The 27,548-nt window shown below is 42.6% G+C and overlaps 1 protein-coding gene across 1 annotated transcript in view; it reads right to left on the reverse strand.

The window, feature by feature from the left end:
* Positions 1 to 24,343: 24,343 nt before the first annotated feature.
* The window catches only part of LOC103974792 (vacuolar-sorting receptor 6), a 3,990-nt gene continuing 785 nt past the window's right edge, over positions 24,344 to 27,548 (reverse strand). Inside the window, exons 2-13 of the mRNA XM_009389678.3 lie at positions 26,793 to 27,485; positions 26,621 to 26,709; positions 26,445 to 26,514; positions 26,271 to 26,354; positions 26,128 to 26,204; positions 25,960 to 26,041; positions 25,758 to 25,840; positions 25,604 to 25,667; positions 25,356 to 25,484; positions 24,835 to 24,938; positions 24,620 to 24,725; positions 24,344 to 24,545 (exon numbers count right to left, since the gene is read on the reverse strand). Of these exons, the coding sequence (XP_009387953.2) occupies positions 24,624 to 24,725; positions 24,835 to 24,938; positions 25,356 to 25,484; positions 25,604 to 25,667; positions 25,758 to 25,840; positions 25,960 to 26,041; positions 26,128 to 26,204; positions 26,271 to 26,354; positions 26,445 to 26,514; positions 26,621 to 26,709; positions 26,793 to 27,485 (1,577 nt within the window). The 3' untranslated portion in view covers positions 24,344 to 24,545; positions 24,620 to 24,623. The remainder of the gene's footprint in view (positions 24,546 to 24,619; positions 24,726 to 24,834; positions 24,939 to 25,355; positions 25,485 to 25,603; positions 25,668 to 25,757; positions 25,841 to 25,959; positions 26,042 to 26,127; positions 26,205 to 26,270; positions 26,355 to 26,444; positions 26,515 to 26,620; positions 26,710 to 26,792; positions 27,486 to 27,548) is intronic.

A 27,548-nucleotide genomic window follows, 5' to 3' on the forward strand; every position in this document is an offset into this window, starting at 1 on the left:
ATTGAGGAGGGAATTGATAGCAAAATCACAGTTTATATGACAGCAAGGATATCTAATTTAATCAAGAAAATTTCGGCAGTATAACAGCAAGGAAATTGGTGCAAGTTGCAATTGCAGAATTATCGTCGAAAAATTTCAGCGGGTTACGATGAAAATTTGCAGCAACATAAAATCGTTTTTAGAGATGAATTTCTTAATAGATCAATCTTAGATGGATGCCAAGATGATCTATGAAGTGTATAAGAAATTTCATTCAAACAAGATTGCAAATAGATGGGTTAAGGCAACGATATGCAGCTGAAATTTACTGCAGCATAGATTTTCAAGTGCAGCAGATTGGACATAAAAGATCAGTAGTTTATATTGAGAATTTTTCGATGAAACCAAAGGGAAATCTACTGTTAGGAAATGTCAAAGATGTCATAAAAATTTCGTAGAAATTTGGATAGAAAAAGCACAGTAGCAAGATCAAACAGATGGTGCTATGCGGCTTGAATTCTGCAATTCAAGTGCAGCAGATTGGACATAAAAGATCAGTAGTTTATATTGAGAATTTTTTGATGAAACCAAAGGGAAATCCACTGTTAAGAAGTGTCAAAGATGTCATAAAAATTTCGTAGAAATTTGGATAGAAAAAGCACAGTAGCAAGATCAAACAGATGGTGTTATGCGGCTGGAATTCTGCAATGTATCTTTCGTCGTAGAGATGAAAACTTTGTGACGAAAAGTTTATGCAGCAATATAGGAACGATTTTTTTTTTTTTTGGATTTTTGAATAAGGATAACTAAATTGCAGCAGCAGTAAGGTAGGAAACCAGAACCTGTTGCAATTCACGGGGAGATCAAAGGATGATCCGTGGTGGTGGAGATGATGACGGAATTCGGTGACGATCTTTTAAGCAATTGTGGGAATTGCTTTGGATGGTTGTAGAGGGTTGATGGATGGCTGTGGAAGGGCAGCGAGACGCCAAGAACGCTGCTCTGATACCAGGTGTTAGAACCCTTGCAGATTTTAAACTTGGGGTTGATCTCTTTAGGGGATCGGCCTCCTTGGAACTCTATAGGGGTTCCTCCCTCCAAGTTGCTGCTCAAAGGCTGCAGAAAAGATTCATCTATTGCTTATGAAAAGAGAAGGAATACATGGCTATTTATAGGGCTTCTAAACCCTAACTCCTAATAGGACTCCTACTTAAGACTCTTACTTCTAACCAACTCCTAATAGGACTCCTACTCAAGACTCCTATTCCCTTACAACTCCTAATTCTTCTCTAAGAAAAAACCTCCTACATGAATGCCCCTCACAATTAGGACTCTCCTAGCTAGAGTCCTAACAGAATGTCCCTCTCAATTAGGACTCTCCTAGCTAGAGTCCTAACATTTTTACATGAATGTCCCTCTCAATTAGGACTCTCCTAGCTAGAGTCCTAACATTTTTACATGAATGTCCCTCTCAATTAGGACTCTCCAAGCTAGAGTCCTAACATGGCACCGCCTGGTCTGGGCGGTGGCACCGCCCAGTGCCCGAGAGCCAAGCGGTGGCACCGCCCAGCACTGTCAGCGCCTGACACTGACAGGCGGTGGAACCGCCACTGACAGGCGGTAGCACCGCCAGCATCGGGAACTCCACGAGAATTCAAATTTGGAGCCCAAATTTGAATCCTCTTGAGGCCTATAAATACCCCTCAAATCTCAGCTGAGATTACAACTTTTGAGAAGCAATTTGATTGAAAAAAAAAAAGTCTTAGAAAGTCTTAGCAAGTCTTGTTTTCATTTTGTTATAGAGTTCTCCTCATTCTTTCTTGCTGAAATTTTGTAAGAGGTTGAACTGCTTGTAAAAGGTTGTAAGAGGGGTATTTACCCTTCCATTTCAAGAGATTTGCTAGTGGAAGGTGGGAGCCTCATCGAAGAGGGGCCTCGCAAGTGGAGTAGGTCATTTGACCGAACCACTCTAAAATCGGCGTCATCCTTGGTTTGCATTTCATTATTGCCATTTACATTATTGCAAACCTTCTTACATGCTTTAGTTCCTTATTACCTTTGCTGCACAACTTTAAGAATACGCCTTCAAGTTAAGCTTTTCAAGTTTCGTTCTTTTCGTACAAAAGTTTTGTCGAAATCAACGTTTTAATCCGCTGCACTAATTCACCCCCCCCCCCCTCTTAGTGCCGCTCCGATCCTAACAGCTACAATGCGCCTCTTGGCTCCTTGCTGCTCTCCACTGCTATTTTTGAGTAGTCGAACCTTTGATCCGCCATGCTGCTTCAACTCACCAATGACTCTGACTCTGGTGTGGGGTTGGCTGAGTTGTGTTGATCCTTGTTGATTCCTGCGGATCCCCCAGATGAAGGGAAAGACCATCCTTACTGCGCCAGTCTCTCAAATGCCTCATGCTGCTTGAACTAGGTGGATGCTTGTTGGAGCTTTAACGAGCATCATCTCGCAAACTTCTGAAGTTTTGGGTCCTTCCTCCACAAAATTTGCTCATTGACTCTTCTTTCACTTAGTTGTCACATCCAAGTAGGTTCGCATCACTTCCGCTTTCGATTGGCATTTCGTTGGGAAATGAAGCGGACAATCTACTCTAAGTAGCACTGATCACCATTGGTGAAGATTTGATAACTATTGTCTTCCATTATCTTCGAAGGGTCTTTGAACTTGTGCAAAGCTCCTCTGCTGGATAGATAAGAGAATTGGGGTACTCGGTTTCATCCATTCTCTTAAGGGTTGAGAAGGCAAAAGTTACTTGACTTCGCCCGCCTCCTCGAGGTTGTACTTCATGCATCGAGCTGGTTACTAGCCTTCGCCTGCTCTTTGCTCACACTTCTGAAGCACTTGAAGTGTTTGCACTCCTTGCGTTGAGTTAGTTACTGTGATTCACCTTCTCAATGCCATTGAACTTCTGGAATGCAGGAAGTTTTCACCCCAACTTGGAGTAATTCTCTCATAGGTTTGGTCGCCTCTGGGATTGTACCGTCTTCTCCATCAACCCTGCCGCCTACTCCTCTGAGTAGCAAAGGTACAGCATCGCGTACTGCCTGCTTCGTTCCTTGGTTATGCACTCTTACATGACCTGAAGTCCTTCACTTTCGGCTATCTTTAATGAGAAGCACATTGACACCGGTCTTACGAAGTTCTTCGGCCTCTGCCCTTCAGCCTTGTCTCGGTACTTGGAGATTGCCTCTGCATTCTCCACCTCCTCGGCCCCTTTCACGACCAAGCGCTCTCCCTCCATGAGAGCAAGGGATCAATGACTTTCACGGAAGTCCCGCCTCTGTGGTACCATGGCGCTGCCATGCCCATGGCCCTACTATCCGTTACCTCGCATCTGCATCCCTTTTCTTCACGATCAGTAGATATGTCTCCAGGGCACTCCTCTGAGTCCACCTCCATTCTAACTGATGATTGATTTTAGGTAGCTAAGTCCCTCTGGACTCATCGTCGCTTCCTCGCCCCTTTCGACCCCCTGCTTCAACACCTCTGTGTTCTCCAAGCAGTCCGTTTGGTCGATGGAAAGACAAACTGTAACTCCCATGCATGGCCTCTGCCATCACGTTGTAGGGTTTGCACCGATTCTGTTCTCCTTAGCTTCCTTGGTAGCAACGTTCGCTTACTCGACCTTGTCCTCTGACTTGCCGGGCTCCCTTAAGCGAATATGAGCTCTGGAGCAGTCCAACTCTCCAGCTGCTTCGATCATACCTCTGCATGATCAAGTTCCTCCCATGGAACTCACTGGTACTTGCATTCAAACTTTTCCCTTGGTGGAACCCAGCCCCCATATGCTGATGACCAAGGTTTTCATCCAATGCAAAATTCGATGCATGCACTGAAGACTTGCCTCTGCGGTACCATGGCCTTCACTCCTTGAATCCATAGCCCTTCTTGTCGTTGTGTTATTCACCGAAGTGGATCTTCCAGTAGCTCCCGATCATACCTCCATATGATCTAGTCCCTCCCGGGACTCAGTCGTGTGTATTGCATTGCCACGAACTGTTCCACCACGATCCGCTGCACCATGTCGCCTCCTGGTGACATCTCCATTGCATTCTGATCCTTGTGGAATAAACTCAAATTGTGAACCCTCCATGTGTGGCCTCTGCCAATACATCGCAGGTTCTCCTCCACCTTCGATTTTGTTCGCTCCTTTGGCAATCGACCTTCATCCACCCACTCTTGGGTCACACCTAGATGAAGCACCGCTCTAGGACAGTCCATCGCCTAGTAGCTCCCGAAGTCCACCGACTTCACTGTAATTTGTGCACCATTGTCTGGATCCTGGGCCTCTGCCCCTACCAGCACAATCTCCGCTGCGCATTGCTTCCTTCATGGCAACTTGAATGGCAACACTGTGGCATATTCTTCAAGAGTACCTGCCTCTGCGTCCTCTTGCCTCGTGCTAAGGCCTTTTGAACCCAACCTCGCCTCTGCAAATTGAGTCGCCTTAGTTCCTCCATCAAATGCTCCTCCGAGGTAAGGTGCATGTGCCCAGAAGCTCCCTTCGTCTTTGGCACCATGCAAGATGAGTCCACTCCGACAGAATGAATGGCCCATGGAACAACATGATCCTGCTCTTGCCTCTACAAGAGTTCATGTCCTTGACCTCTGTCGAAGGAAAGCACTATGCCTCTGCTCCATGTTCCAACTTCTATGCTGGCTCCCTTCATGCGGCTTGGGTACTTCGCCAAGTTACACCCAAGTTGCTCCGCTCCTCGTTTTTGCATTGAGTCGATGGTGGCCCTCGCGCCCACCATTCCACGGGTCAGCCCTCCCTTGAGTCCGATCTCCACATCGACTCCAAGTCTGCCTTCATTTAAGTTGCTTTAGGTCACTCCCCCACTTGATCTCGCAATGCATCCACCAATGCATTCTCTCGAGCGAGATCATGCGACAACTCCTCGCCGCTTGCTCAGTCCATCGAGCTTCGTGGAGTTGTTGTTTGTTGAGGTACTCCTCCTCAACATGTGAGGTCTGTCTCACATGATTCTCCCTCTAGAGAGCCGAGACTTATCCCTCCTGGATAACTGTCCCATTGGAGCAACATCTCTCTTCGTTTCGGAGACCACCATCCCCTTGGACTACTCCGATCTGTTGAACAAACTGTGCATTGTTCTGCCTCCTACAAACGCACTTGCTAGATTGCGACTCCCCGTCAATACAGCCCCCGCTGCACCCCTCAAGGCCTAGCAACATGCTGAACTCATTGCACACTTCAGCCTCCTACAGACGTTTCCTTCACATGCCGAAGAGAAAGTTTCAATGCTCCATGGCACCGAGTTTCGGTCGCCTTGGGATGGCCACGAACATTCCATCGTCCGCATACAAGCCCATGCATGAGTACCAAATTCTTCGAGTTAGCAATTCCCCTCACCTCTGTGAGCTTTGCATAACTCTTATGGTCGTTGAGCAACTCATTCCACCTTGGATTGTCTCATCCATTACCAAGTGCCTCGCTTGTCTTGAGCACCATCAAGTATAGTTGTCAACGTTGAGCCGTTGCTCAAACTCAGCCATCCCAACCTTTGTGCGCTCCACATTCTTCCAAGCTTGTCTGTTCTCATGGTGCCTCTTGCGCGAAGGGTTGGCCATTCCTCTGAATGCCAATCTCATATGCCCGCTCCTCCGAGCGACTCCTTTTCCCTACATCTCCATGCCCGTTTTCCCCTAAACGGTCGCGCGTGTGCTGACTGCCCTCAACGCAGTCCCGCTAGGTCCCCCACGTTTGCATGCTAAGTGTTTCTATGAGTGCTTGTCCCGCTCTGATACCATCTGTCACGAACTTAGCTGGTTTTGCCTAAGTCGTGCGGCACCCTTGCGTGTCCGTCCGCAAAGGTCAGCCTCCCCGAAGACTCCCATTGTCCCTTAGGACCAACAAAAGAGAGAACGGGCTAGAGAGAACGCCTCAATCGGGATCCACAAGCAAACATTTCTGAAAAACACTTCATAGACAATGCAAATTACAAACAGACTTTACAAGCTCTGAACAGTGGCACAACAAAGGGGTAAAATGGTCCATTACAGATCAAAAATCTCTCGCACGTGTCCACATGACATAACCTTTATTTACAAGCCTAAAGAGGCCACCAACCCAACTAAAATGGGACTATTAAGCCTTCGGCCGCCCCTTTACATGCTGTACAAGGCATGAATATGCCAAAAGACACGGACATACATAAGCATTACATCAAACACCTTGTTTAGAAGTTTGTCCGTGACAACCTGGCACCCTACCACTAGGTAGTACCACCTCCTGTAGCCTCTCGGAGACTATGTCCAGGTGGTACCATCGCATAGACTGACGGTACCACCGCCTGACACTATCTCGAAGATTGTGCCACGATGGTGCCACCTCTTGGATCATTATTTGGGCCTTTTCATTAGGCCCAACACAGTTCATTCATGGGCTCAACTAGCCCCTAATTGGGTTGACCCAATTTCAATCCCAATTATATGCTAATTATAAATTCTAAGATATTTACTAAGCTAAACAAGTATGTAAGTCTAGTTTCTTCCGGTGAGCTTCCGGCAAACTTCCGACGATCTCTCGGCAATGTTCCAACGGACTCCCAGTAAGCTCCTGAACTTCACGATGATCTTCTTGGTGAGTTCTGACAAGCTTCTTTGGCAAGCTCCTGGACTTCTTAGTCAATTCCGGCAGAACTTCTAATGAACGTCCGGACTTCCGACGAACTCTCGAACTCCCAACGAAATCACGTTCTTGACTCCGGGACTTCATTTTGCTTTATGTCTTGATATCGTAGTTAATCTTGCATATGTAAAACACACTTCGATCTAGATAATTATTACTAAGCATGAATCATGTTGTCCGGCATGTCATTGGTCCATCGACGCTTCGTCCGATTCTTCGGCGCATCGTCCTCTCTTGCGGCCTATTACCCAATCAGCTAGTTGACCTCCGTAACTCTAATATCCTTAGCGCAATATTCACTCTTCTTGGCCCGATACCTAAATCCATGGCTCGAAGCCTTCTGTCGATACGTCGACCGATCCTCTGGCTCAACGTCCAATCTTCTGACATGTTTCTCTGGCCCAACATGATTCTTCCTGCTTTAAATATCTCTCCCTGATCGAAGCATCCTGCATCACTCAAAATGCATATCAAATCATAAACACTTATCAATTGGTTTCATCATCAAAATACGAGATTCAACAGATACGTCGATTGATCCTCCAACTCGACGTCCAATCTTCTGACATATTCCACTCTAGCCCAACATGATTCTTCCTAATTTAATTTTCTTTCTTGATCGAAGCTAGTCCTACATCACTTAAAATGTAGATTAGATCACAAACACTATTAATTGGTTTCATCATCAAAATTCGAGATTCAATGATAGGCAAGATCTCGAATTGCGATATAGGTGAACCTCGAGGGACTCGACCAACTCAACCTACGTCGAAAATCGATTTCTTCCTATAATGATAGAATGCCACGTGGGTCAATCTAATTGCCTCATGTTTACCGACTTAATATTATCGAGAGAGGATTTTTAATTTGGTCTCCTAATATGATGTATCGCATACATACATATTTAATATATATCTACATCGCATGCAAATATATATATATATATATATATATATATATATATATATATATATATATATATATATATATATATATATATCAAGTGTATAAGTAATCACACATCATATAAGTAATCACATATCACATGAGTAATCATACCAGATAATCATGGACTATATCCTAATATGATCAGGCCCGAGTCAATGGGCCCAATCACTTGCATCATGATCTATGTGTGCATCGACGCATCTCCATGCCTAATGTTTGTTCATCTCGTCTTCATCGGTTTCATTAGCATTTTGGTGTATCTACATATGTCACGATCGTTTTTCTCGGCCTTATGGGTCCCGCTGTTGCTTCCATGTTCTCATTGCTCCTCCTTATGTAATTATAACTTAATCACATGCACGTAGGCCCAATAATAAATAAGAAATAAATTGAAGGCTCAGAGGCCCCAATGATAATAATAATCACATCACATAATACATCACACACATCACATGATCCATGATCATCCATCCACATCACACATCACTTATACAGATCACCATATAGGATGTATCCTACCCTTTGGGGTATCCTACCGTAGGGTACCCCATGCGGCCAAGGTTCCCTAGCCTTCTAGGTCACTGTTAGAACCCTTGCAGATTCTAAACTTGGGGTTGATCTCTTTAGGGGATCGACCTCCTTGAAACTCTATAGGGGTTCCTCCCTCCAAGTTGCTGCTCAAAGGCTGCATAAAAGATTCATCTATTGCTTAAGAAAAGAGAAGGAATACATGGCTATTTATAGGGCTTCTAAACCCTAACTCCTAATAGGACTCCTACTAAAGACTCTTACTTCTAACCAACTCCTAATAGGACTCATATTCCCTTACAACTCCTAATTCTTCTCTAAGAAAAAAACCTCCTACATGAATGTCCCTCTCAATTAGGACTCTCCTAGCTAGAGTCCTAACAGATCCGCCCTCTTCAAATCAGCCTTGTCCTCAAGGCTGAGATTCCATGAACTCAGGGAACCGGGTCTTCAGCTCCTCATATGGTTCCCATGTGGCGTCTTCAAGTGGTAAATTATTCCAATGCAGTAGTACTTCAGTAGAAGGACGTCGGCGACGCATCACGATCCTACGATCGAGGATGGCTTGTGGTTAAGCTTGAATAACTCCATCCTCAGTGGTGTTGGGCAGTTTGATCTGGGGTGACTCGTGTTCTCCCAACTTGGGCTTCAGGCATGACATGTGGAAGACAGAGTGAATTTTGGCATCCTCAAGTAATTTAAGTTTATACGCCACTGCTCCAATACGCTCTGTGATCTGATAGGGCCCAAAAAATCATGGAGATAGCTTCATGGAGGCTCGAGTGTTGATGGAGAGTTGCTTGTATGGTTGTAGGCGAAGATAAACCCTCCTACTGAAAATTCTCTTTCACTTCGTCGTGTGTCGGCTTGCTGCTTCATTCTGGCTTGAGCATAAGAGAGATTATCTTTTAACAGTTGTAGGAGTTTGTCTCTATCAATCAATTCTTGTTCAACCTGATCTACCTTGGCCGAGCCAATTACATACTTTGGAATCGCAGGAGCTGGTCGACCATACAATTCTTCATAAGGGGCATATTTTGTAGATGAATGATATGTAGTATTATACAACCATTCGGCCCAGGGAAGCCATTTTGCTCACTCTTTTGGTCGGTCGCTAGCGAAACACCGAAGGTATGTCTCTAAACACCTGTTTACCACCTCTGATTGGCTGTTAGTTTGTGGATGATACGCTGTGCTCATCTTGAGTTTGGTGCCTTATAATTGGAATAACTCGGTCCAAAATTTACTAGTGAAGATCCTATCACGATCACTTACAATGGACCTTGGCATCCCGTGCAGTTTAACAATATTTTCTATGAAAACTTGGGCAATACTAGCAGTAGTGTAGGGACTTCTCACAGCATAAAAATGAGCATATTTCGTAAGTTGATCAACCACCATGAGAATTGTGCTTTTACCTTTGGCAGGTGACAGCCCTTCAATGAAGTCCATGGAGATGTCAGTCCACATCGAGTCCGGTATAGGTAGTGGTTGTAGTTTCCATGGATTTGCCACAGTTTCACCCTTGTGTTGTTGACATACATCACATTGTGCCACATATTCAGCAATAATTTTTTTCATCCCTCTCCAATAAAAATTTTACTTCACTCTTTTGTAGGTTCTTAGGAATCCAGAGTGCCCTGCTGAAGGTATGGAGTGCATTTCATGCAGGATGATTGTGATACAAGGGGAGTCAGGTATAAGCACAATACGACCTTTGTAGCGTAGATCCCTCGAATCCCAAGTGTAGTGGGCTATTGCACTTGGATTCTCCTCCAATTTTTTTATAATGTTGATGATCTCTAGATCCTTCTTCCATTCTTCCCTAATGTCCATGAGGAGACTAGTGGTAGGAAGGGAGATGGCTGAAACCTTAGCTTGCTCAGGTAGTCGTGAGAGTGCATCTGCAACAACGTTTTCTTTCCCCTTTTTGTAAATAATTTCATAATCGAATCAAAGAAGTTTGGTTACCCATTTTTGTTGCTCAGGGGATGATATCTTTTGCTCCAAAAAATACTTGAGGCTTCTATGGTCGGTTTTAATTTGAAATCGTCGGCCGATCAGGTAGGGTCTCCACCTCATTACTGCGTGCACAATGGCGAGCATCTCCTTATCATATACTGACATGTTTTGATGGGAGGGAGATAATGCCTTGCTAGTGTATGCGAGTGGTCAACCATCTTGCATGAGAACGGCTCCAATTCCGACTCCAGATGCGTCGGTCTCAATGATGAAGAGTCGGCTGAAATCTGGTAGCGCTAGCACCGGCATCGTTGTCATGGCTACCTTAAGTTTCTCGAAGGCAGCAGAGGCTTTGTTCGACCATTGGAAAGCATCTTTTTTCAGTAGAGAAGTGAGTGGTGTACTGATCTTCCCATAGTCCTTAACAAATTTTCGGTAGTAGCATGTTCGTCCAAGGAACCCGCGTAATAATTTCACGTTTGTAGGTTTCGGCCAGCCTTGCATTGTCTCAATTTTTGTTGGGTCTACCGCCACTCCTTCTTCTGATATTATGTGCCCAATGTTAGGATCGGAGCGGCACTAAGAGGGGGGGGTGAATTAGTGCAGCGGATTAAAACTTCGGTTTTGATAAATCTTTCGTACGATGAAAAGCAATATCAATGGAAACCGATTTTAGAAGCTTGATAACTTAGAAATGTATGGAAGCGTAGTAACTAAGTAGAGAAGTTTGCAGTATGTAAATGACAAGAGTAGGAAGCAAACCAGATAATGCAGCAGTTTTTAAAGTGGTTCGGTCAAAATGACCTACATCCACTTGCGAAGCCTTCTTCGAAGAGGCTTCCAACTTCTACTAGTAAATTTCTTGTAGGGGACGGGCTAATACCCCTCTTACAACCTTTACAAGTGGTTCACACTCTTACAATTCTTTTCAACAAGATGGGAGGAGGTGAACACTTAAGCAATATGAAAAACAAGGCTTGCAAAGACTATTCTAAGGCTCTTAACTCAAACTATTGCTTTTCAAAAGGTTGTGATCTCAGTTGAGATTTGAGGGGTATTTATAGGCCTCAAGAGGATTCAAATTTGGGATCCAAAATTTGAATTCTCTTTGGTTCCCGATGCTGGCGGTGCCACCGCCCAGCCAAGCGGTGCCATCGCCCAGCTCTCGGGTGCTGGGCGGTGCCACCGCCCAGCCCAGGCGGTGCCACCGCCTACACTATTTCAGCTCACTAGTTGGGCTCCAAAATTGGCCCAAACCAGTCCAAACTAGAGCCCAATTGGCCCCTACTTGGTTTATAGGATTAACACCTAATCCTAACCCTAAGTAACATGCTAACTACGAATTTAAAGACATTTTCTAAGCTATTACAAAGTCCATAAGTCAAGACTTCTTCCGGCGAACTTTCGATGATTTTCCGATAAACTCTCGGAAACCATTCTGCGGACTCCCGGCAAGCTCCTAGACTTCATGATTTGATCTTGACGAGTTCCAACGAGCTTCTTCGGCATGCTCCGATCTTTCTCGGCGAGCTCCGCGAACTTCCAACGAACCTTCCGGCGAGCTTCCGAAAAACCCTTCGGCAAGCTCCCTACTCATTCTCGGCTAGTTCCGGCAGCATTCCCGACAAACCTTCGGACTTCCGTCGAACTCTCGAACTCGCAATGAATCCTTCGTGCTTGACTCCGACACTTTGTTTTGCTTTATGTCTTCGTCGTTATCATAGTTAATCCTGCACACACAAGCTAAAACTTTACTCCCATCTAGACAATTATTACAACGCGAATTGACATTTTGTTGCCCGGCACGTCATTGGTTGGCACTTCGTCCGATTTTTTAGCGCATCATCCTCTCTTGTGGCTTGTTGCCCAATCGGCGGTTGACCTCTGCAACCCCGATATCCTTGGCGCAATTCTGCTCTTGGCCCAATGCCCAACGTCCGAAGCCTTCTGCCATCCAATATCCTAACGTGATCTCCTCCGACGCAACATCAATTCCTCCTGCGTTAACTGTCTAATCCTGATCGAGTAGACCTGCATCACTCAAAATGCAGTTAAACATCTAAACACAATCAATTAGTTTCATCATCAAAATCCGAGATTCAACAATCTCCCCCTTTTTGATGATGACAACTAATTGATGACTAACGGAGTTAACCTTAACTCCCCGAAGTTTAACTAAACTCCCCCTATCAATATGCCATTGATAGAATACTTGGATTATCCCAAATCCAAGTAACATTCATCACATGTTATGAAAAACATTTAAACCATCATGCAAATATATATAAAATATTTAATTCAATGCATGAAGTCATCAATATACTTCTCCCCCTTTGTCATGAGAAGTTCCTACTCTTATGTGTTTAGAGAAAAAAAGTTTCATACATTGCATGAAAAACATAGTATCAAATTTTATCGTCATGCAATCTAGCAATTAAAGATGTGTAAGTTTAGCATATTTGCTTTTCTTGAGATAACAACTAATTGCTTCTCTTTAGACTACAAGCTAGCAATTTTCATGATATGCAAGTTGCAAGCTAGCAAATTTTTGCTTCCTTTACAATGTTTTGTATTTTGAGATAGGCAAGATAGCACATTTGCAATTTTTGAGATAGCAACTTTTTGAGATAGTGATCTTAGTAAATTTTACATCATGCAAGGTAGCAATTTTTGTGATGTTCAAGATAGTAAGTTCTTTCTTCTCTTTTGAGAAGTGCTATTTTTCACTTCCCTTACAAAGTGCAAGCTAGCAAAGTGTTTGAAAAAGTGAGCAAGTTTTGCCACATACAAGCTAGCAAAAATCTCGAAAGCAAATATAAGATAGCTTTCTTGTTGAAGTGTGTAAGCTATCGATTCTTGCTTCCTATTGTAATTTACAGGTTGCAAGTCTTGCTTCTTGAGATAAGCAAGATAGTGATGTTCAAGAAGACAACTTTTGCTTCTTGAAATAAGCAAGTTAGTAATCTTTGCTACTTAAGATAGGCAAGCTAGCAATCAAGTTTTTGCATCTTCTTGACTTGTGCAAGCTGGCTATCTCCCCCTTCGTCATTGTCAAAAAGAAGGGAAGACCCTTTACATCAATTATGACAAAGGTAAGTATAAATCTTTTTTGTGCAACATCATATTTTTCAAATTAGAATATACATATTTTTAAAAATTTTATATTCATTCATGCACGATATTGAATAAATCGATCAACATTATGAGGATATCATGATACTAAAATTTTTAACTATTTATCAACATTTTGATCATGATACCAAACATTCATCATTTAGAGTATTCATGATACAAAACATTAAATCAATATTTATAATACATCATTTTAGCAACAACTCATAGTATTTTAAATCATGATTTACATCATATGTAATACATCACATCATAATTAGAAAGCACAAGTATTGTATGCATTATTGCAAATCATAAACATTTCAAATTATCATGGTATTAATCTGTCAAATTGCATCATGCCATGCATGATCATAACTTTTTCCCATTTTATCATTGTAAACAAGAAAGAATAAGGGAAGAACAAAATAGTGCATAATATTTCAATTATTTCAAGGCATACAAGCCATAAATCCAATGGCATCATGTCATGAAGGATAAGACCTCTTGAATTACAAAAGACATGATTCATTTTATCAAATCACTTCTTTTTATAAATAACAAAAATTGTAGGTGTACAAAGAAGAGATTGTGATTAAAAAAATCTCAAGTAGTAAATCCAAGAAATCAAGATCATAATTTGAATACAATCTCATTTAAATTCAAATCGTCAAATTCATCAAAATCTCAACATTACTTTCAAGAGATTCAAAATGGTATACATAGATTTATCATAATAAACATCAAGATCAATAGGCTATAAATTACCCAAAACTCATAATTATCATGCATAGCTTCAAAAAATAAATTTATTAGGCATGATATCACATTTCATAAGGCATTTTTAATCAAGATCATTTTGTTTATCATAAACATACAATTTTCATGATTATTTTTAAAATTACTAGAACGATAAGCATGATTTCTAATTTTTTATTTTCATGTAATTAATCCTAAATTAAATTAAAAATAACTCATGAAAAGTATTATGTAATTTTAAAATAATTCAAGAGAGTTGAGTTACTTACCTTGTAGTCGAAGCTCGTCAAAGCCCAATTTGTCGTTTCACCTTTGGAAGTTCTTGATTCATCCTTGGGTGCTTTCCTTTTCTTTGGCCTCTTCCTCCATTCAAGTTCATTGTTTATTTTAGATTTTTGTTTAATAAACTTATTAAGATTTAGTGTTCGAAGTTCAAGTTCATCATTGTCCTCATCACTTGAGTCATCGCTCAAGTGGTATTCATTTGTCCAGAGTTCCAAATCCTTCCTATTCTCTGGAAGGTGGTTCAAGTGTTCATTGTGTTCATCATGTGCATTGCGCACCATTTCATATGTCATCAATGAGCCGATAAGTTCTTCAAGTGGAAAAATATTTAAATCTTTTGTTTCTTGTATTGTTGTTACTTTTGATTCCCAAGCTTTAGAAAGTGATCGTAAAACTTTACTAACAAGTTCAAAATTTGAGAAACATTTGCCAAGAGCTTGTAAACCATTGACGACATCCGTAAAACGAGTGTACATGACAACAATGGTTTCGCTCGGCTTCATTCGAAAAAGCTCAAAATCATTCATTAAAATGTTGATTTTTGAATCTTTAACTCTAGAAGTGCCTTCGTGTGTGATTTCAAGTGTGTGCCATATGTCGAAAGCTGTTTCACACAAAGAAACCCGATTGAACTCATTTTTGTCCAAAACGCAAAATAAGGCATTCATAGCCTTTGCGTTTAAAGAAAACATCTTCTTCTCCAAATCATTCAAATGGCTCATTGGGAGAGAAGACATTTCAAATCCATTTTCGACTATGTGCCATAAATTCAAATCCAAAGAAAGTAAGAAAACTCTCATTCAAGTTTTCCAACAAGTGTAGTCCATCCCATTGAAAAAGGGAGGACGAATGAGAGAGTAACCTTCTTGAAAGCCATAAAGAGCCATTTCTATTTGGGTGTTAAATCAAAGTAGAAAACCGCGGCTCTGATACCAATTGTTAGGATCGGAGCGGCACTAAGAGGGGGGGGTGAATTAGTGCAGCGGATTAAAACTTCGGTTTTGATAAATCTTTCGTACGATGAAAAGCAATATCAATGGAAACCGATTTTAGAAGCTTGATAACTTAGAAACGTATGGAAGCGTAGTAACTAAGTAGAGAAGTTTGCAGTATGTAAATGGCAAGAGTAGGATGCAAACCAGATAATGCAGCAGTTTTTAAAGTGGTTCGGTCAAAATGACCTACATCCACTTGCGAAGCCTTCTTCGAAGAGGCTTCTAACTTCCACTAGCAAATTTCTTGTAGGGGAAGGACTAATACCCCTCTTACAACCTTTACAAGTGGTTCACACTCTTACAATTCTTTTCAACAAGATGGGAGGAGGTGAACACTTAAGCAATATGAAAAACAAGGCTTGCAAAGACTATTCTAAGGCTCTTAACTCAAACTATTGCTTTTCAAAAGGTTATGATCTCAGCTGAGATTTGAGGGGTATTTATAGGCCTCAAGAGGATTCAAATTTGGGCTCCAAAATTTGAATTCTCTTTGGTTCCCGATGTTGGCGGTGCCATCGCCCAGCCTAGCGGTGCCACTGCCCAGCTCTCGGGTGCTGGGCGGTGCCACCGCCTAGCTCTCGGGTTCTAGGCGGTGCCACCGCCAAATCTGGCGGTGCCACCGCCTACACTATTTCAGCTCACTGGTTGGGCTCCAAAATTGGCCCAAACCAGTCCGAACTAGAGCCCAATTGACCCCTACTTGGTTTATAGGATTAACACCTAATCCTAACCTTAAGTAACATGCTAACTACGAATTTAAAGACATTTTCTAAGCTATTACAAAGTTCGTAAGTCAAGACTTCTTCCGGCGAGCTTTCGGCGAACTTCCGACGGTTTTCCGATAAACTCTCGGAAACCATTCTGTGGACTCCCGGCAAGCTCCTAGACTTCACGATTTGATCTTGCCGAGTTCCAACAAGCTTCTTCGGCAAGCTCCGATCTTTCTCGGCGAGCTCTGCGAACTTCCAACGAACCTTCCGGCGAGCTTCCGAAAAACCCTTCGGCAAGCTCCCTACTCATTCTCGGCTAGTTCCGGCAGCATTCCCGACGAACCTTCGGACTTCCGTCGAACTCTCGAACTCGCAATGAATCCTTCGTGCTTGACTCCGACACTTTGTTTTTCTTTTTGTCTTCGTCGTTATCGTAGTTAATCCTGCACACACAAGCTAAAACTTTACTCCCATCTAGACAATTATTACAACGCGAATTGACATTTTGTTGCCCGGCACGTCATTGGTTAGCGCTTCGTCCGATTCTTTAGCGCATTGTCCTCTCTTGCGGCTTGTTGCCCAATCAGCGGTTGACCTCCGCAACCCCGATATCCTTGGCGCAATTTCTCTCTTGGCCCAATGCCCGACGTCCGAAGCCTTCTGCCATCCAATATCCTAACGTGATCTCCTCCGGCGCAACGTCAATTTCTCCTGCGTTAACTGTCTAATCCTGATCGAGTAGACCTGCATCACTCAAAATGCAGTTAAACATCTAAACACAATCAATTATTTTCATCATCAAAATCCAAGATTCAACACCCAAGGTACTCTACTTTTTGCTGGAGAAAGCTACACTTTGGTTGCTTAACAAAAAGAGTATTCTCCCGAAGGATCGTCAGAATAATCTGTAAATGCTGAAAGTGAGTCTCAAGAGAAGGGTTGTAAACGAGAATATCATCGAAAAATACCAGCACAAATTTACGAAGAAAGCTCCGAAAAATATCGTTCATGAGACTTTGAAAGGTTGAAGGAGCATTAGTGAGTCCAAAAGGCATTACCAAGAATTCATAATGACCATCATGTGTGCGGAATGCAGTTTTGGAATGTCATCTTCACATACCTGAATTTGGTGGTAACCGGATCGGAGGTCCAACTTCGTGAAGACTCGAGCTCCTTTTAATTCATCAAGAAGTTCATCCACCATTGGTATTGAGTACTTGTCCTTGACGGTGATGCCATTTAAAGCTCGGTAGTCGATGCACATCCGCCAAGTTTCGTCCGTCTTGCGTACAAGTAGCACTAGTGAGGAATAGGGGCTGCAACTTGGCCGAATCACCCCTGTTTCAAGCATCTCTTTTACGATCTTTTCAATTTCATCTTTTTGGAGGTGAGGATATCGGTACAGTCGAGTGTTCACTGGTGGCTTGCCCGGAAGGATTGGAATTCGATGGTCATGTTGTCGAGAAGGAGGAAGACCGCATGGTTCAGCAAAAATGTCGGCAAATTCAGTAAGCAATTGGGCAAGGTTTTGATCTTCAATTTCTATTTTCTTCCCCTCTAGTTGCTGCTGGAGGTGCATCAAAAAGCCACCATTTACCTTGTGTAAAACTTTCTCCATTTGTTGGGTCGAAACAGTGGTAACGTTGCTTCTGCGCTTCCCGCGTAGGATGATATGTTTGCCCTTACAGTAGAATTTCATAATTAATTTAGAAAAGTTCCAAGAGACATCACCTAGTGTAGTCAGCCATTCTATACCAAGCACTGCCTCATAGTCATCAAGTGGTAGGAGGAAGAAATCAGTGATAATTTCTTGGTCTTGCAGTAATAGTTTCACCTGCGGGCATCTTTGGTCGCACTTTAGGATTCTGTCGTCGGCCACCTTTACATCGAACTTGCTGCAACCTTCAATATGCAGTGTCATTCGAGTAGCAACCTTACTATTCAGGAAGTTATTAGTGATGTCCGTGTCGATGAGAACAGTAATCGGTTGTTGTTTGAGAAGGCCTCCAACTTTCATCGTTTGCGGGTTTGAGTAGCCGGCTAGTACGTGTACCGTAATGTCGATCGATTGTGGCTCTTCTTCCATATCTTCTATTTCATATTCAAGGCTCTCTTCTGGATATTCAATGACCCCTTCTTCTACTGGTTCAATCATAAGAAGTCTCCCTTTTCTACAGCGATGCTCGTGGCTCCACGGCTCGTCGCAATGCCAACATAACCCCTTCGCAAATCGCTCCCGAAGTTCTTCTCTTGTTAACCTTTTCGGTGCAGGGACTCGGTTGATAGTAGAGGGGGCTGAGGGCTTTAGTATTGTAGGTCGAGGAGTGATCCTAGTCCTCCGGGCTTCATGGTTCAATCGCTCCTCTTGAAGTCTTGCGAAAGAGATGGCTGCCATAAGCGTGTATGGTTGTCGCGCCTTAACTTCTCCCTGGATCTTCGGCTTTAAGCCCTCAATAAAGGTCCCCAATAGCTATTTTTCAGACCAATCACGAGTTTGATTAGATAACCTTTCAAACCTGGTTTGGTACTCCTGAATGGTGGAGGTTTGTCGGATCATTGCTAGTTGTCCGTCAATGTTCTCGTAATAAGTTAGTCCGAAGCGGTTCAGCAGTCCTTCTTTAAATTGTCGCCATGAAAGGACTCCATATGTGTGTTCAAACTAGTCAAACCATTGTATGGCATTCCCTTCAAGATGTATAGCTGCAATTTCCACCATGGATGCATCCGCAGTTTTATGGTACCGAAAATATCGCTCCGCGCGCGAGATCCAACCAATTGGGTCTCCTTCTTCCCATCTAGGGAAGTCCACTCTCATGCGCGAATAGTTGGGGTTGGTCATAGAGCCTCCCCTCTCTTGGAAGTTATCTCTTTGGGCATAATGTGATTGGTTAGAGCTCTCTCCTTAATGTGATTTCTTCGGGCTTAGTGGTCGGCCCAAACTGAATTCGGTAAGGAGAGTCTGAATCTTATCCTCCATTCGTGCCTCGAAGGCTTCAAATTTAGCATTGATTGTCTCCTCAGATGCCATAGTATGTAACTCCAAATCTGTGATGTTAAGATCTCTCTTTTGTTAACGGGTTAAAGGCATGTATCGGTTGAGAGAAGTGATGGTTGAAAGGGTTGGGGGATTGGTTTAGACAGAGAAAATATAGTATCAAGATCAAACAAATAGTGCTATGCAGCTGAAATTCTATAAAGTGTCTTTCGTTGTAGAGATGAAAACTTTGTGACGAAATGTTTATGCAGTAATATAGGAACAATTTTTTTTTTTTTGGATACAGTAGTGATGGCACGTGTGACTTGATACAGAATCTTTTTGCTTATTATATTTTGGCGTATATCACTTTATAACTATTGCATATGTGCATGTATATATTGTGATGTCCTTGGATTTGTGCAATGGGAATCAGATCGTGATGAGATCACGATAATGAGATCAATTCACCTTTAAACGCATATCCTAAATAATCCCGGTCATAGGTTACTCGAGAGGGACATCGTGATAACCGGATAGACTGGTGTGTTGTATACCCGTCCATATGATGGATGCAGCTGGTCTCATAGTTGCTCGTGTAGGGACACTAGGGATACAGTACAGGTGCTCATTGGAGAATGAGTTCACTGATTGATCCACTTACGGAATGCTGGATGGTTGATGATGCCTTATTTTCAGACAGCGATTCTGTAGTCCTAGTGGTGTATCTGGTCCTTAGACTTGAGACACCAAGGATGTCCTATATGAGTGCTCCACTCTTTGATACCAGACTTATAGGTTTGGCTGTCTCAGATCTAGTACAGCTGGTCATTGGGAGTGGTAGTCGACCTTACGAGGGCTATTGAGTGTCGATAGAGGATCATCCACTCTCGGCGTCATGAGAGGAATATCCCATGTGTTCTTGCTCAGACAAATCCCTGGCCAGGGTCATTCGGGTTGAGAGAGAAAGAGTTCTCCGGGAGAATCCGATTAGAGCGAGGCTCGAGTAGAAATCGTATGGGTCTGACAACACCATGCTCGATATACGGTCTCTGGGATATTAGATGGATGAGGGATTATAGGTACACGGTAACTGAGGACAGACAGGTACAATGGATTGGATTCCCCTGTATCGTCTGGGGACTACGGCGTAGTGGCCTAGTACGTTCGTAGTCGATGAGTCGAGTGAATTATTACAGAGATAATAATTCACTGAGTTAGAAGGAGTTCTGACAGGTATGACTCACGGCCAGCTCGATATTGGGCCTAGAGGGTCACACACATATGGTAGGCATTGCGATGATTAGAGGTTCAGATATGAGATATCCGACGAAGCCCTTGTCTTATTGGATGCAGATCCAATACCCACTAGGGGAGGACCCATTAGGGTTTGACAGGGGACCTCTATAAATAGGAGGGATTCAGAGCCTCATATGCTAGAGTCTTTGCTTGCCTTTCCTATTCTCCTCTTCCTCTCCACCTCAGAGTAGGCCTGGAGTCTTGAGGAGCGTCGTCGCAACCCTGCTGTGTGGATCACCGCTAGAGAGGAGGACGCTTGACCTCCTTCACCCTCTCCTAAGGATCTGCAAGGAAACAGGGATATACCATCTCCCTAGGTAACACAACCTACTTTATACGCAGTGTTAAGTTTCGCGGATTTTGCGCACCAATCTTCGTACGACGACGAACATCTCTTTGGGAATCGGGGATTTTGTTTTCTTGTTCTTCCGCTGCGCATATGATGTCGCCCCCAAGATTTCCCAACAGGTTGGTCATAGAGCCTCCCCTCTCTTGGAAGTCATCTCTTTGGGCATGATGTGATTGGTTAGAGCTCTCTCCTTGATGTGATTTCTTCGGGCTTAGTGGTCGGCCCAAACTAAATTCGGTAAGGAGAGTCCGAATCTTATCCTCCATTCGTGCCTCGAAGGCTTCAAATTTAGCATTGATTGTCTCCTCAGATGCCATAGTATGTGACTCCAAATCTATGATGTTAAGATCTCTCTTTTGTTGACGGGTTACAGGCATGTATAGGTTGAGAGAAGTGATGGTTGAAAGGGTTGGGGGATTGGTTTGGATAGAGAAAATATAGTATCAAGATCAAACAAACAGTGCTATGCGGCTGAAATTCTATAAAGTATCTTTCGTTGTAGAGATGAAAACTTTATGACGAAATGTTTATGCAGTAATATAGGAACAATTTTTTTTTTTTTTGGATTTTCGGATAGGGATAACTAAATTACAACAGCAGTAAGGTAGGAAACCAAAACCTGTTGCAATTCACGTGGAGATCAAAAGATGATCCGCGGTGGTGGAGATGACGGCGGAATTTGGCAACGATCTCTTAAGCAATTGTGGGAATTGCTTTGGGCGGTTATGGAGGGTTGATGGATGGCTGTGGAAGGGCAGCGAGACGCCAAGAACACTGCTCTGATACCAGGTGTTAGAACCCTTACAGATTCTAAACTTGGGGTTGATCTCTTTAGGAGATCGGCCTCCTTGAAACTCTATAGGGGTTTCTCCCTCCAAGTTGCTGCTCAAAGACTGCAGAAAAGATTCATCTATTGCTTAAGAAAAGAAAAGGAATACATGGCTATTTATAGGGCTTCTAAACCCTAACTCCTAATAGGACTCCTACTTAAGACTCTTACTTCTAACCAACTCCTAATAGGACTCCTATTCCCTTACAACTCATAATTCTTCTCTAAGAAAAAAACCTCTGACATGAATGTCCCTCTCAATTAGGACTCTCCTAGCTAGAGTCCTAACAGTCACTTGTACAGCCAGGAAACCCTAGCTATAGAGTGTGCATGGGTGGCCACCTTCCCCCATGCAGCCAAGAGTCTTGGTCGCTGGAGACTCTTGGGAAATTAGGAAACCCTAGCCGCTTATGGTGCCCCTTGTAGACCTGGCTACAGGCCAAGAGCTCTCTTGTAACTCTCGACCTCCCTGCTTTTGGCCAGGCCGAGAGTAGCAAGATGTGCTCTAGGCCAAGGCTGCAAGCAGCCTTCAGCCAGATTGTAGGGCAGCAATAGTTGCTGCCCTTTCTCCCCTTTTGCGCCAATAATTTTGATGTTAAAAGACCTTTCTAAAACATCTCTTAATAACAAGAAATGGTGTAGAATAGATTTAAAAACTACGACAAAAAAATCACAACAATCGTGCAAAATAATTCTACGTAATTGAACACAACACACGCAGTTTAAAAGTCAATCTTTTACATGAGCAACCTAGCTCTGATACCACTATTGGAAAATTTGGGATAACATTATATGTGCAGCAAAAGAATAAAAAATAAAAATCCCATAATTTTCTATAGAAATGAAAGTTTCATCATTGTGCAAAAGTTGGTACATAAAAACCCATGAAACCAAAAACTACACATATAAGAAAAATGTATTACTTAGAAAGATCGTATGTCCCTAAAAACCTGTAGATCTATGAGAGAGGATGAAAGAGGTAAATTATCCTCCTCTTTAGCGGTGATCCACATGGCAGGGGCTGCGAAGACGCTCCTCAAATCGTTACATAATCTTCCTTGCTGCGCGCACTACGTAATCAAAAGGGACTACCCCTTCTTGCTATCCACACACCCCAAATAGGAACTACAAGTTGAGGAGGAGAGAGGGAGAGAGGAGAATAGGAGGTGGCGGCCAAAAAGAACCTAGCCCATGGCCCTTTGGTTCCCTCTTATTTATAAAGGCCTCCTATCAACTTAACCCTAATGGATCCTGCCATATTGGGTACTATATTTTCATCCAACTACCAAAGCCTCTTAGATTAGTGGGTCTCTATCTAATAATCTTTTATTGGCTCTTATTATATATCATTCATATGATCCAATAATTTAGGAGTTTATTGGATATCCAATAAGATAGGAGCTCTAGCGGAGATCTCATATTCGAACATCTACTCATCGCAACACCTACCATATGTGTGTGACCCTCTAGGCTCAATATCGAGTTGGCCGTGAGTCATACCTATCATAACTCCTTCTAACTCAGTGAATTATTATCTCTATAATAATTCATTCGACTCATTGACTACGGACATACTATGCCATTACACCGTATTCTCCAAATGATATAGGGGAATCTAATCTTTTGACATGTTTATCCCTGGTTAATGTGTACCTATAGTTCTTTATCTATATAATATCCTAAAAATCATATATCGGGCATGGTGCTGTCGGACTCATACGGTTTCTACTCGAGTCTCACTCTAATCGGATTCTCCTATAGAACTTTTTCTCTCTCAATCTGAATGACCCGGGTCAGAAATTTGTCTAAGTAAAAACACATGGGATATTCCTCTCATATCATCAAGAGCGGATGATCCTCTATCGACACTCAATAGCTCTCGTAAATTTGGTTGCCACTCCTAATAACCAGTTGTGTTAGATTTAAAACTTCTATACCTATAAGTCCAGTGTCAAAAAGTAGAGTACTCGTACAAGACATCATCGGTGTCTCAAGTCTAGGGACCAGATACACCATTGGGATAATAAAATTGTTGTCTGACAATAAGGCATCATCAACCATCCAGCATTTCATGAGTGGATCAATTAGTGAACTCATTCTCCAATAAGCACTTGCACTGTATCCATAGTGTCCCCATATGAGTAGCTATGAGATCAGTTATCTCCATCATATGGATGGGTATATAGTATACTGGTCTGTCCGGTTATCTCAATGTCCTTCTCGAGTAACCTATGACTAGAATTATTTAGGTATGTGTTTAAAGGCGAATTGATCGCATTATCACGATCTGATTCCCATTGCATAGATCCACGGACATCACAATATATGTATACAATAAGCAATGTAAATGATAAAATATCAAATAATATAATAAGTAAAAAAGAGTGTGTGTCATATCACACGTGTTATCACTCACGTGATTAGTTTGTAGGGCACCTATGACTAGCAATATTTTTATCTCAATAACTCAATACCTCCACCTCGGATCTATCTCAAAGTTACCTTAGAGCCATCTCGGAGTCACCTAAGAGCTATCTCCATTTCGGATAATCTTGTACATGCGAGTTCAGACCATGTTGGACTTGGATTGACTAAGATGTTGATGATATTTTTTTTTAACACATATTATGATATATATATATGTGTATTGACTATAATATTAGGATTATATACTATAATGTGATATAAAGGTGACAGCTTAAGCTCGTACGAACCCATCATCACGGTTTTATCTCGTAGGCTGTAAAATATTAGATATGATTGATGTATAGGTCATAAACAATAAGACTCCACAAGTATATAGTTCACAAACAAAAGAAACTTTTTCTTTGGTACAAGAAAACCACATAACTTTAAGGAATATTTAGATTGTAGATTAAAGGAAAAAAGTGGATGCATGGCTTCATTTTTTTGAGAAACTTTTTCTTTAATGATGGACCAAAAAGCAAATCTACAAAAACATTTTAGTTTAATTATGCCATCTGGAATTGGTGGCTAATAATGGACCTTTGTCTTACCGTATTTATTGTACAAGAAAATTGATTCATGTATACCAAATTGTTGACCTACAACACAGCAGTATCTTGAAAATTTGTGGCCACAATATAATGTCTCCTTGTGATTTATCGATTCCCAATATTGTGGATTTATTCCCTGACAAAAGAAAATTGGCTTGTTATAAAAAATTTCAAGAACATGAAAAAACTGATGACTAATGAAGAGAATACCTCATCAGGCTGTTGAATCTTGTCTCAGAGGTTGGATCTCATTGTTGTGGTTATCAAGTGGCATGTACTGGGACATGATAGCCATGATCTCAGAGTCCATGTAAGACTGCACAAGAGAAGCATTAGTGTGTCATGGATTTCACTGATTAATAATGAATTTTGGGTCTGTTCTTTCTTTTTTGATTGATTGATTGAGTTGGAGTTGATTAACATACTCTGAGCCTGTATTTGTAGAATAAATAGCCTGCTATTCCAGCACCAGCCACACATGAAAGAACTAAGAGTGTCAATATCCATCCAAATCTTGACATATTCTTGGCTGCATTAGAACAGAAGAATGATAAATCTAAGCAACAGCTCCCTTAAAAAATAAGAAGTCATTTCTGTATTTGAATCAAATTTAATGAGCCAACAAAATCTGGATCTGATAGCAAACACACAGGAAGAAGAGGGCAATGGTTTCAGAACTGCAAATGCACAGTATTTTGTGCTTTCTTTTCTTTGTTCTGATGCTTATTCTATGAAGGTTCACATGTATCATTGCTCTACGACAAGATAAATCCAACAGTAAGAACTACTTATCTAAACTATGGAATGGCATATTAGATTGGACTTGTAAGAAATCAACTAGCTGTCATATGATCATGGCATATATGTTACATTGGACAATGTCAGAATCATATCATTATGCAGCAATTACCATTTCAGTTTGCTGTCACCATTATTCTCGCCTTACCTATGCAAGTGTCCTCCCCTTTTATGTACAACTGGTTGCCCTTGCACTTGCAGTCATATCCACCCCATGTATTCTTACAGGAGCACTCAGGGCAGCTGCAGGCAAGCTTCTCCTTGCATTCATCGGTATCTAGGGCATGGAGAAACAGACTTAACATCCATCATCCACAGAAGTAAAGGAGAACTCAAGCAATAGGAAGTGTACCGCATAACCTTTGTGAAGATGGAAATGCAGTCAAGGTAAAATACCTTCACACTGATAACCATCACCATGGAATCCAGCAGGACAGCGACAACCGGTCAACACCGAGTCCTTCGAGCAAAAGAGCAAATTTATCTTTTACGCCTGATAAACTGAGCAAATTTTGCATGATGCAACATTTCAATAAGCGTATGATGTTACCGAGCATGCCGAAAATGTTTGTCCATCTCGAGTCTCAGACCAGCAGCCTCCATTGTCCATTGCACATCTTCCTGGTCCAACAGCTGAATGATATGCCAATGAATGGAAAACAAGTCATCATCCTAAAGGACTTTGGTCGGATCAAATGATAGAAAACAGAGCTCATTTCAATGAGAGTTGAGATGGTCAACTAGCCACTTACCTTCACAAGATGTGTATCCATCTCCTTGATACTGAACATTGTTAACCATAGGGCATACACACAGTCTTCCTCTGAAAGTATCCTGAAGAAGTGAAATTGACACAATGTGAGTAACAGGAAACCTTTGATTCAAATTCCTATAGACCATGTCGAAAATGAGGAAAACACCTTGCAGGCTGTGATATTTGACTTTGAGTCTTGCCAACAACCACCATTTGATCGAAGGCATTCGTTTGTCTCGATATCTGCAAGAAGACAAAGTAAGCACCATGCAGCATAGATTTGGCATATAACTCACTGGGAATGCAGACCTCCATTCAAGCAGACAGGAGGCTCGGTTGACTCTTTGAATCCTGCACATATTGCTTTTAGCACAGCACTCCTCTCCAGTTTCCCTTCACAAGAGCAAATCCACCCGGAAGATTGAGACCGACCACCACACCGCCGAGGTTTGTTCTAAAAGGAATTGAGAACAGTAGACAAACCTCGATACTGAACATTGTTTATGACCAAGGTGGGTAAGATAGTCACATCTCCACGAGAATCATGTCCAATCTGTAATGTGAATTCTTGTCAGGATATCAATTAATGCTACTGGAAATCTGAATCATGCTCCTTATGCCTAGATTTACACTAAGAAAGCTTCCGAGTTGTAAGACACCTGGAGTTCTTGCTCCATTCTTAGGACATCATTCTCGACATCAGCATCAGGATCACCCATGCATTTGGTGATCTTGTCCAGAGGCAACCCTGATGCATCAAAGCGAACCATTTAAGGAGGTTGTTCTTCCGAATGAACGAGGAATAAGAAGCTGTGATGAAGATGGACTCGCCAAGGGATTTGATGACGTCTTGGGCGCAGTCTCTGCTGTACTTCTTGTCCTTCATCGAACACCTGACATGGTAATCGGTGACGAAGTCCCACCATACCCACGGCCGACCGGTCTCGTTCGCGACTCTGTGAACGCAAAGCTGCCTCAAGTTCTCGATCACCACATCCTTGCCGTCGTACCCCGCGTCGAAGTCCTGCTCGGGATCCGGAGCGCAGTATCTACCCCTGTTGATGCACTGGGCTTTGCACTGCTTGCTGAGCAGGAAGGCCTCAGGGCAGTACCAGGTGATGTAGTGAGGGGTGAACTGAGTGAAACCTCCCTTCTCCAGCAGCTGGGCGTGGCCCCTGAAGTTCTTGACGAAGCTCATCTGCTCGTCGCACCGAGGCCCGCACTCGTCGTTGCTGTTCGTCCAGAACTCGTACTCCACCCTCTCGTCGGGGTGAGGCATCGACTCTCTCCAGTCCAACTTCACCACAACCTGGTCGGTCCCCTTCGCCAAGGCCTTCTTGAGGGTCTCGCCGAATTCACGGTTGATGAAGGCGGAGGGGATGGAGATCTTGTCGACGTAGTCCGAGGCTTGGCTCTCCTCAGGGTTGTCCATGGTGAGCAGAGGCTCGTCGGTGTTGTCGGCGACCAGAACTGCTGCAGCACCGGCTTGCTGCGCGTTCCATGCCTTCAAAGCGAAGTAGCAATCTGGAGCAGGCGCACGGAAGGATTAGGCTCTACTGGTGGCATTTCATGCTTAACCTTTGCGTG

Source organism: Musa acuminata, chromosome BXJ2-4 (genome assembly GCF_036884655.1).
Source record: "Musa acuminata AAA Group cultivar baxijiao chromosome BXJ2-4, Cavendish_Baxijiao_AAA, whole genome shotgun sequence".
In the NCBI taxonomy this organism is placed as follows: Eukaryota; Viridiplantae; Streptophyta; class Magnoliopsida; order Zingiberales; family Musaceae; genus Musa; species Musa acuminata.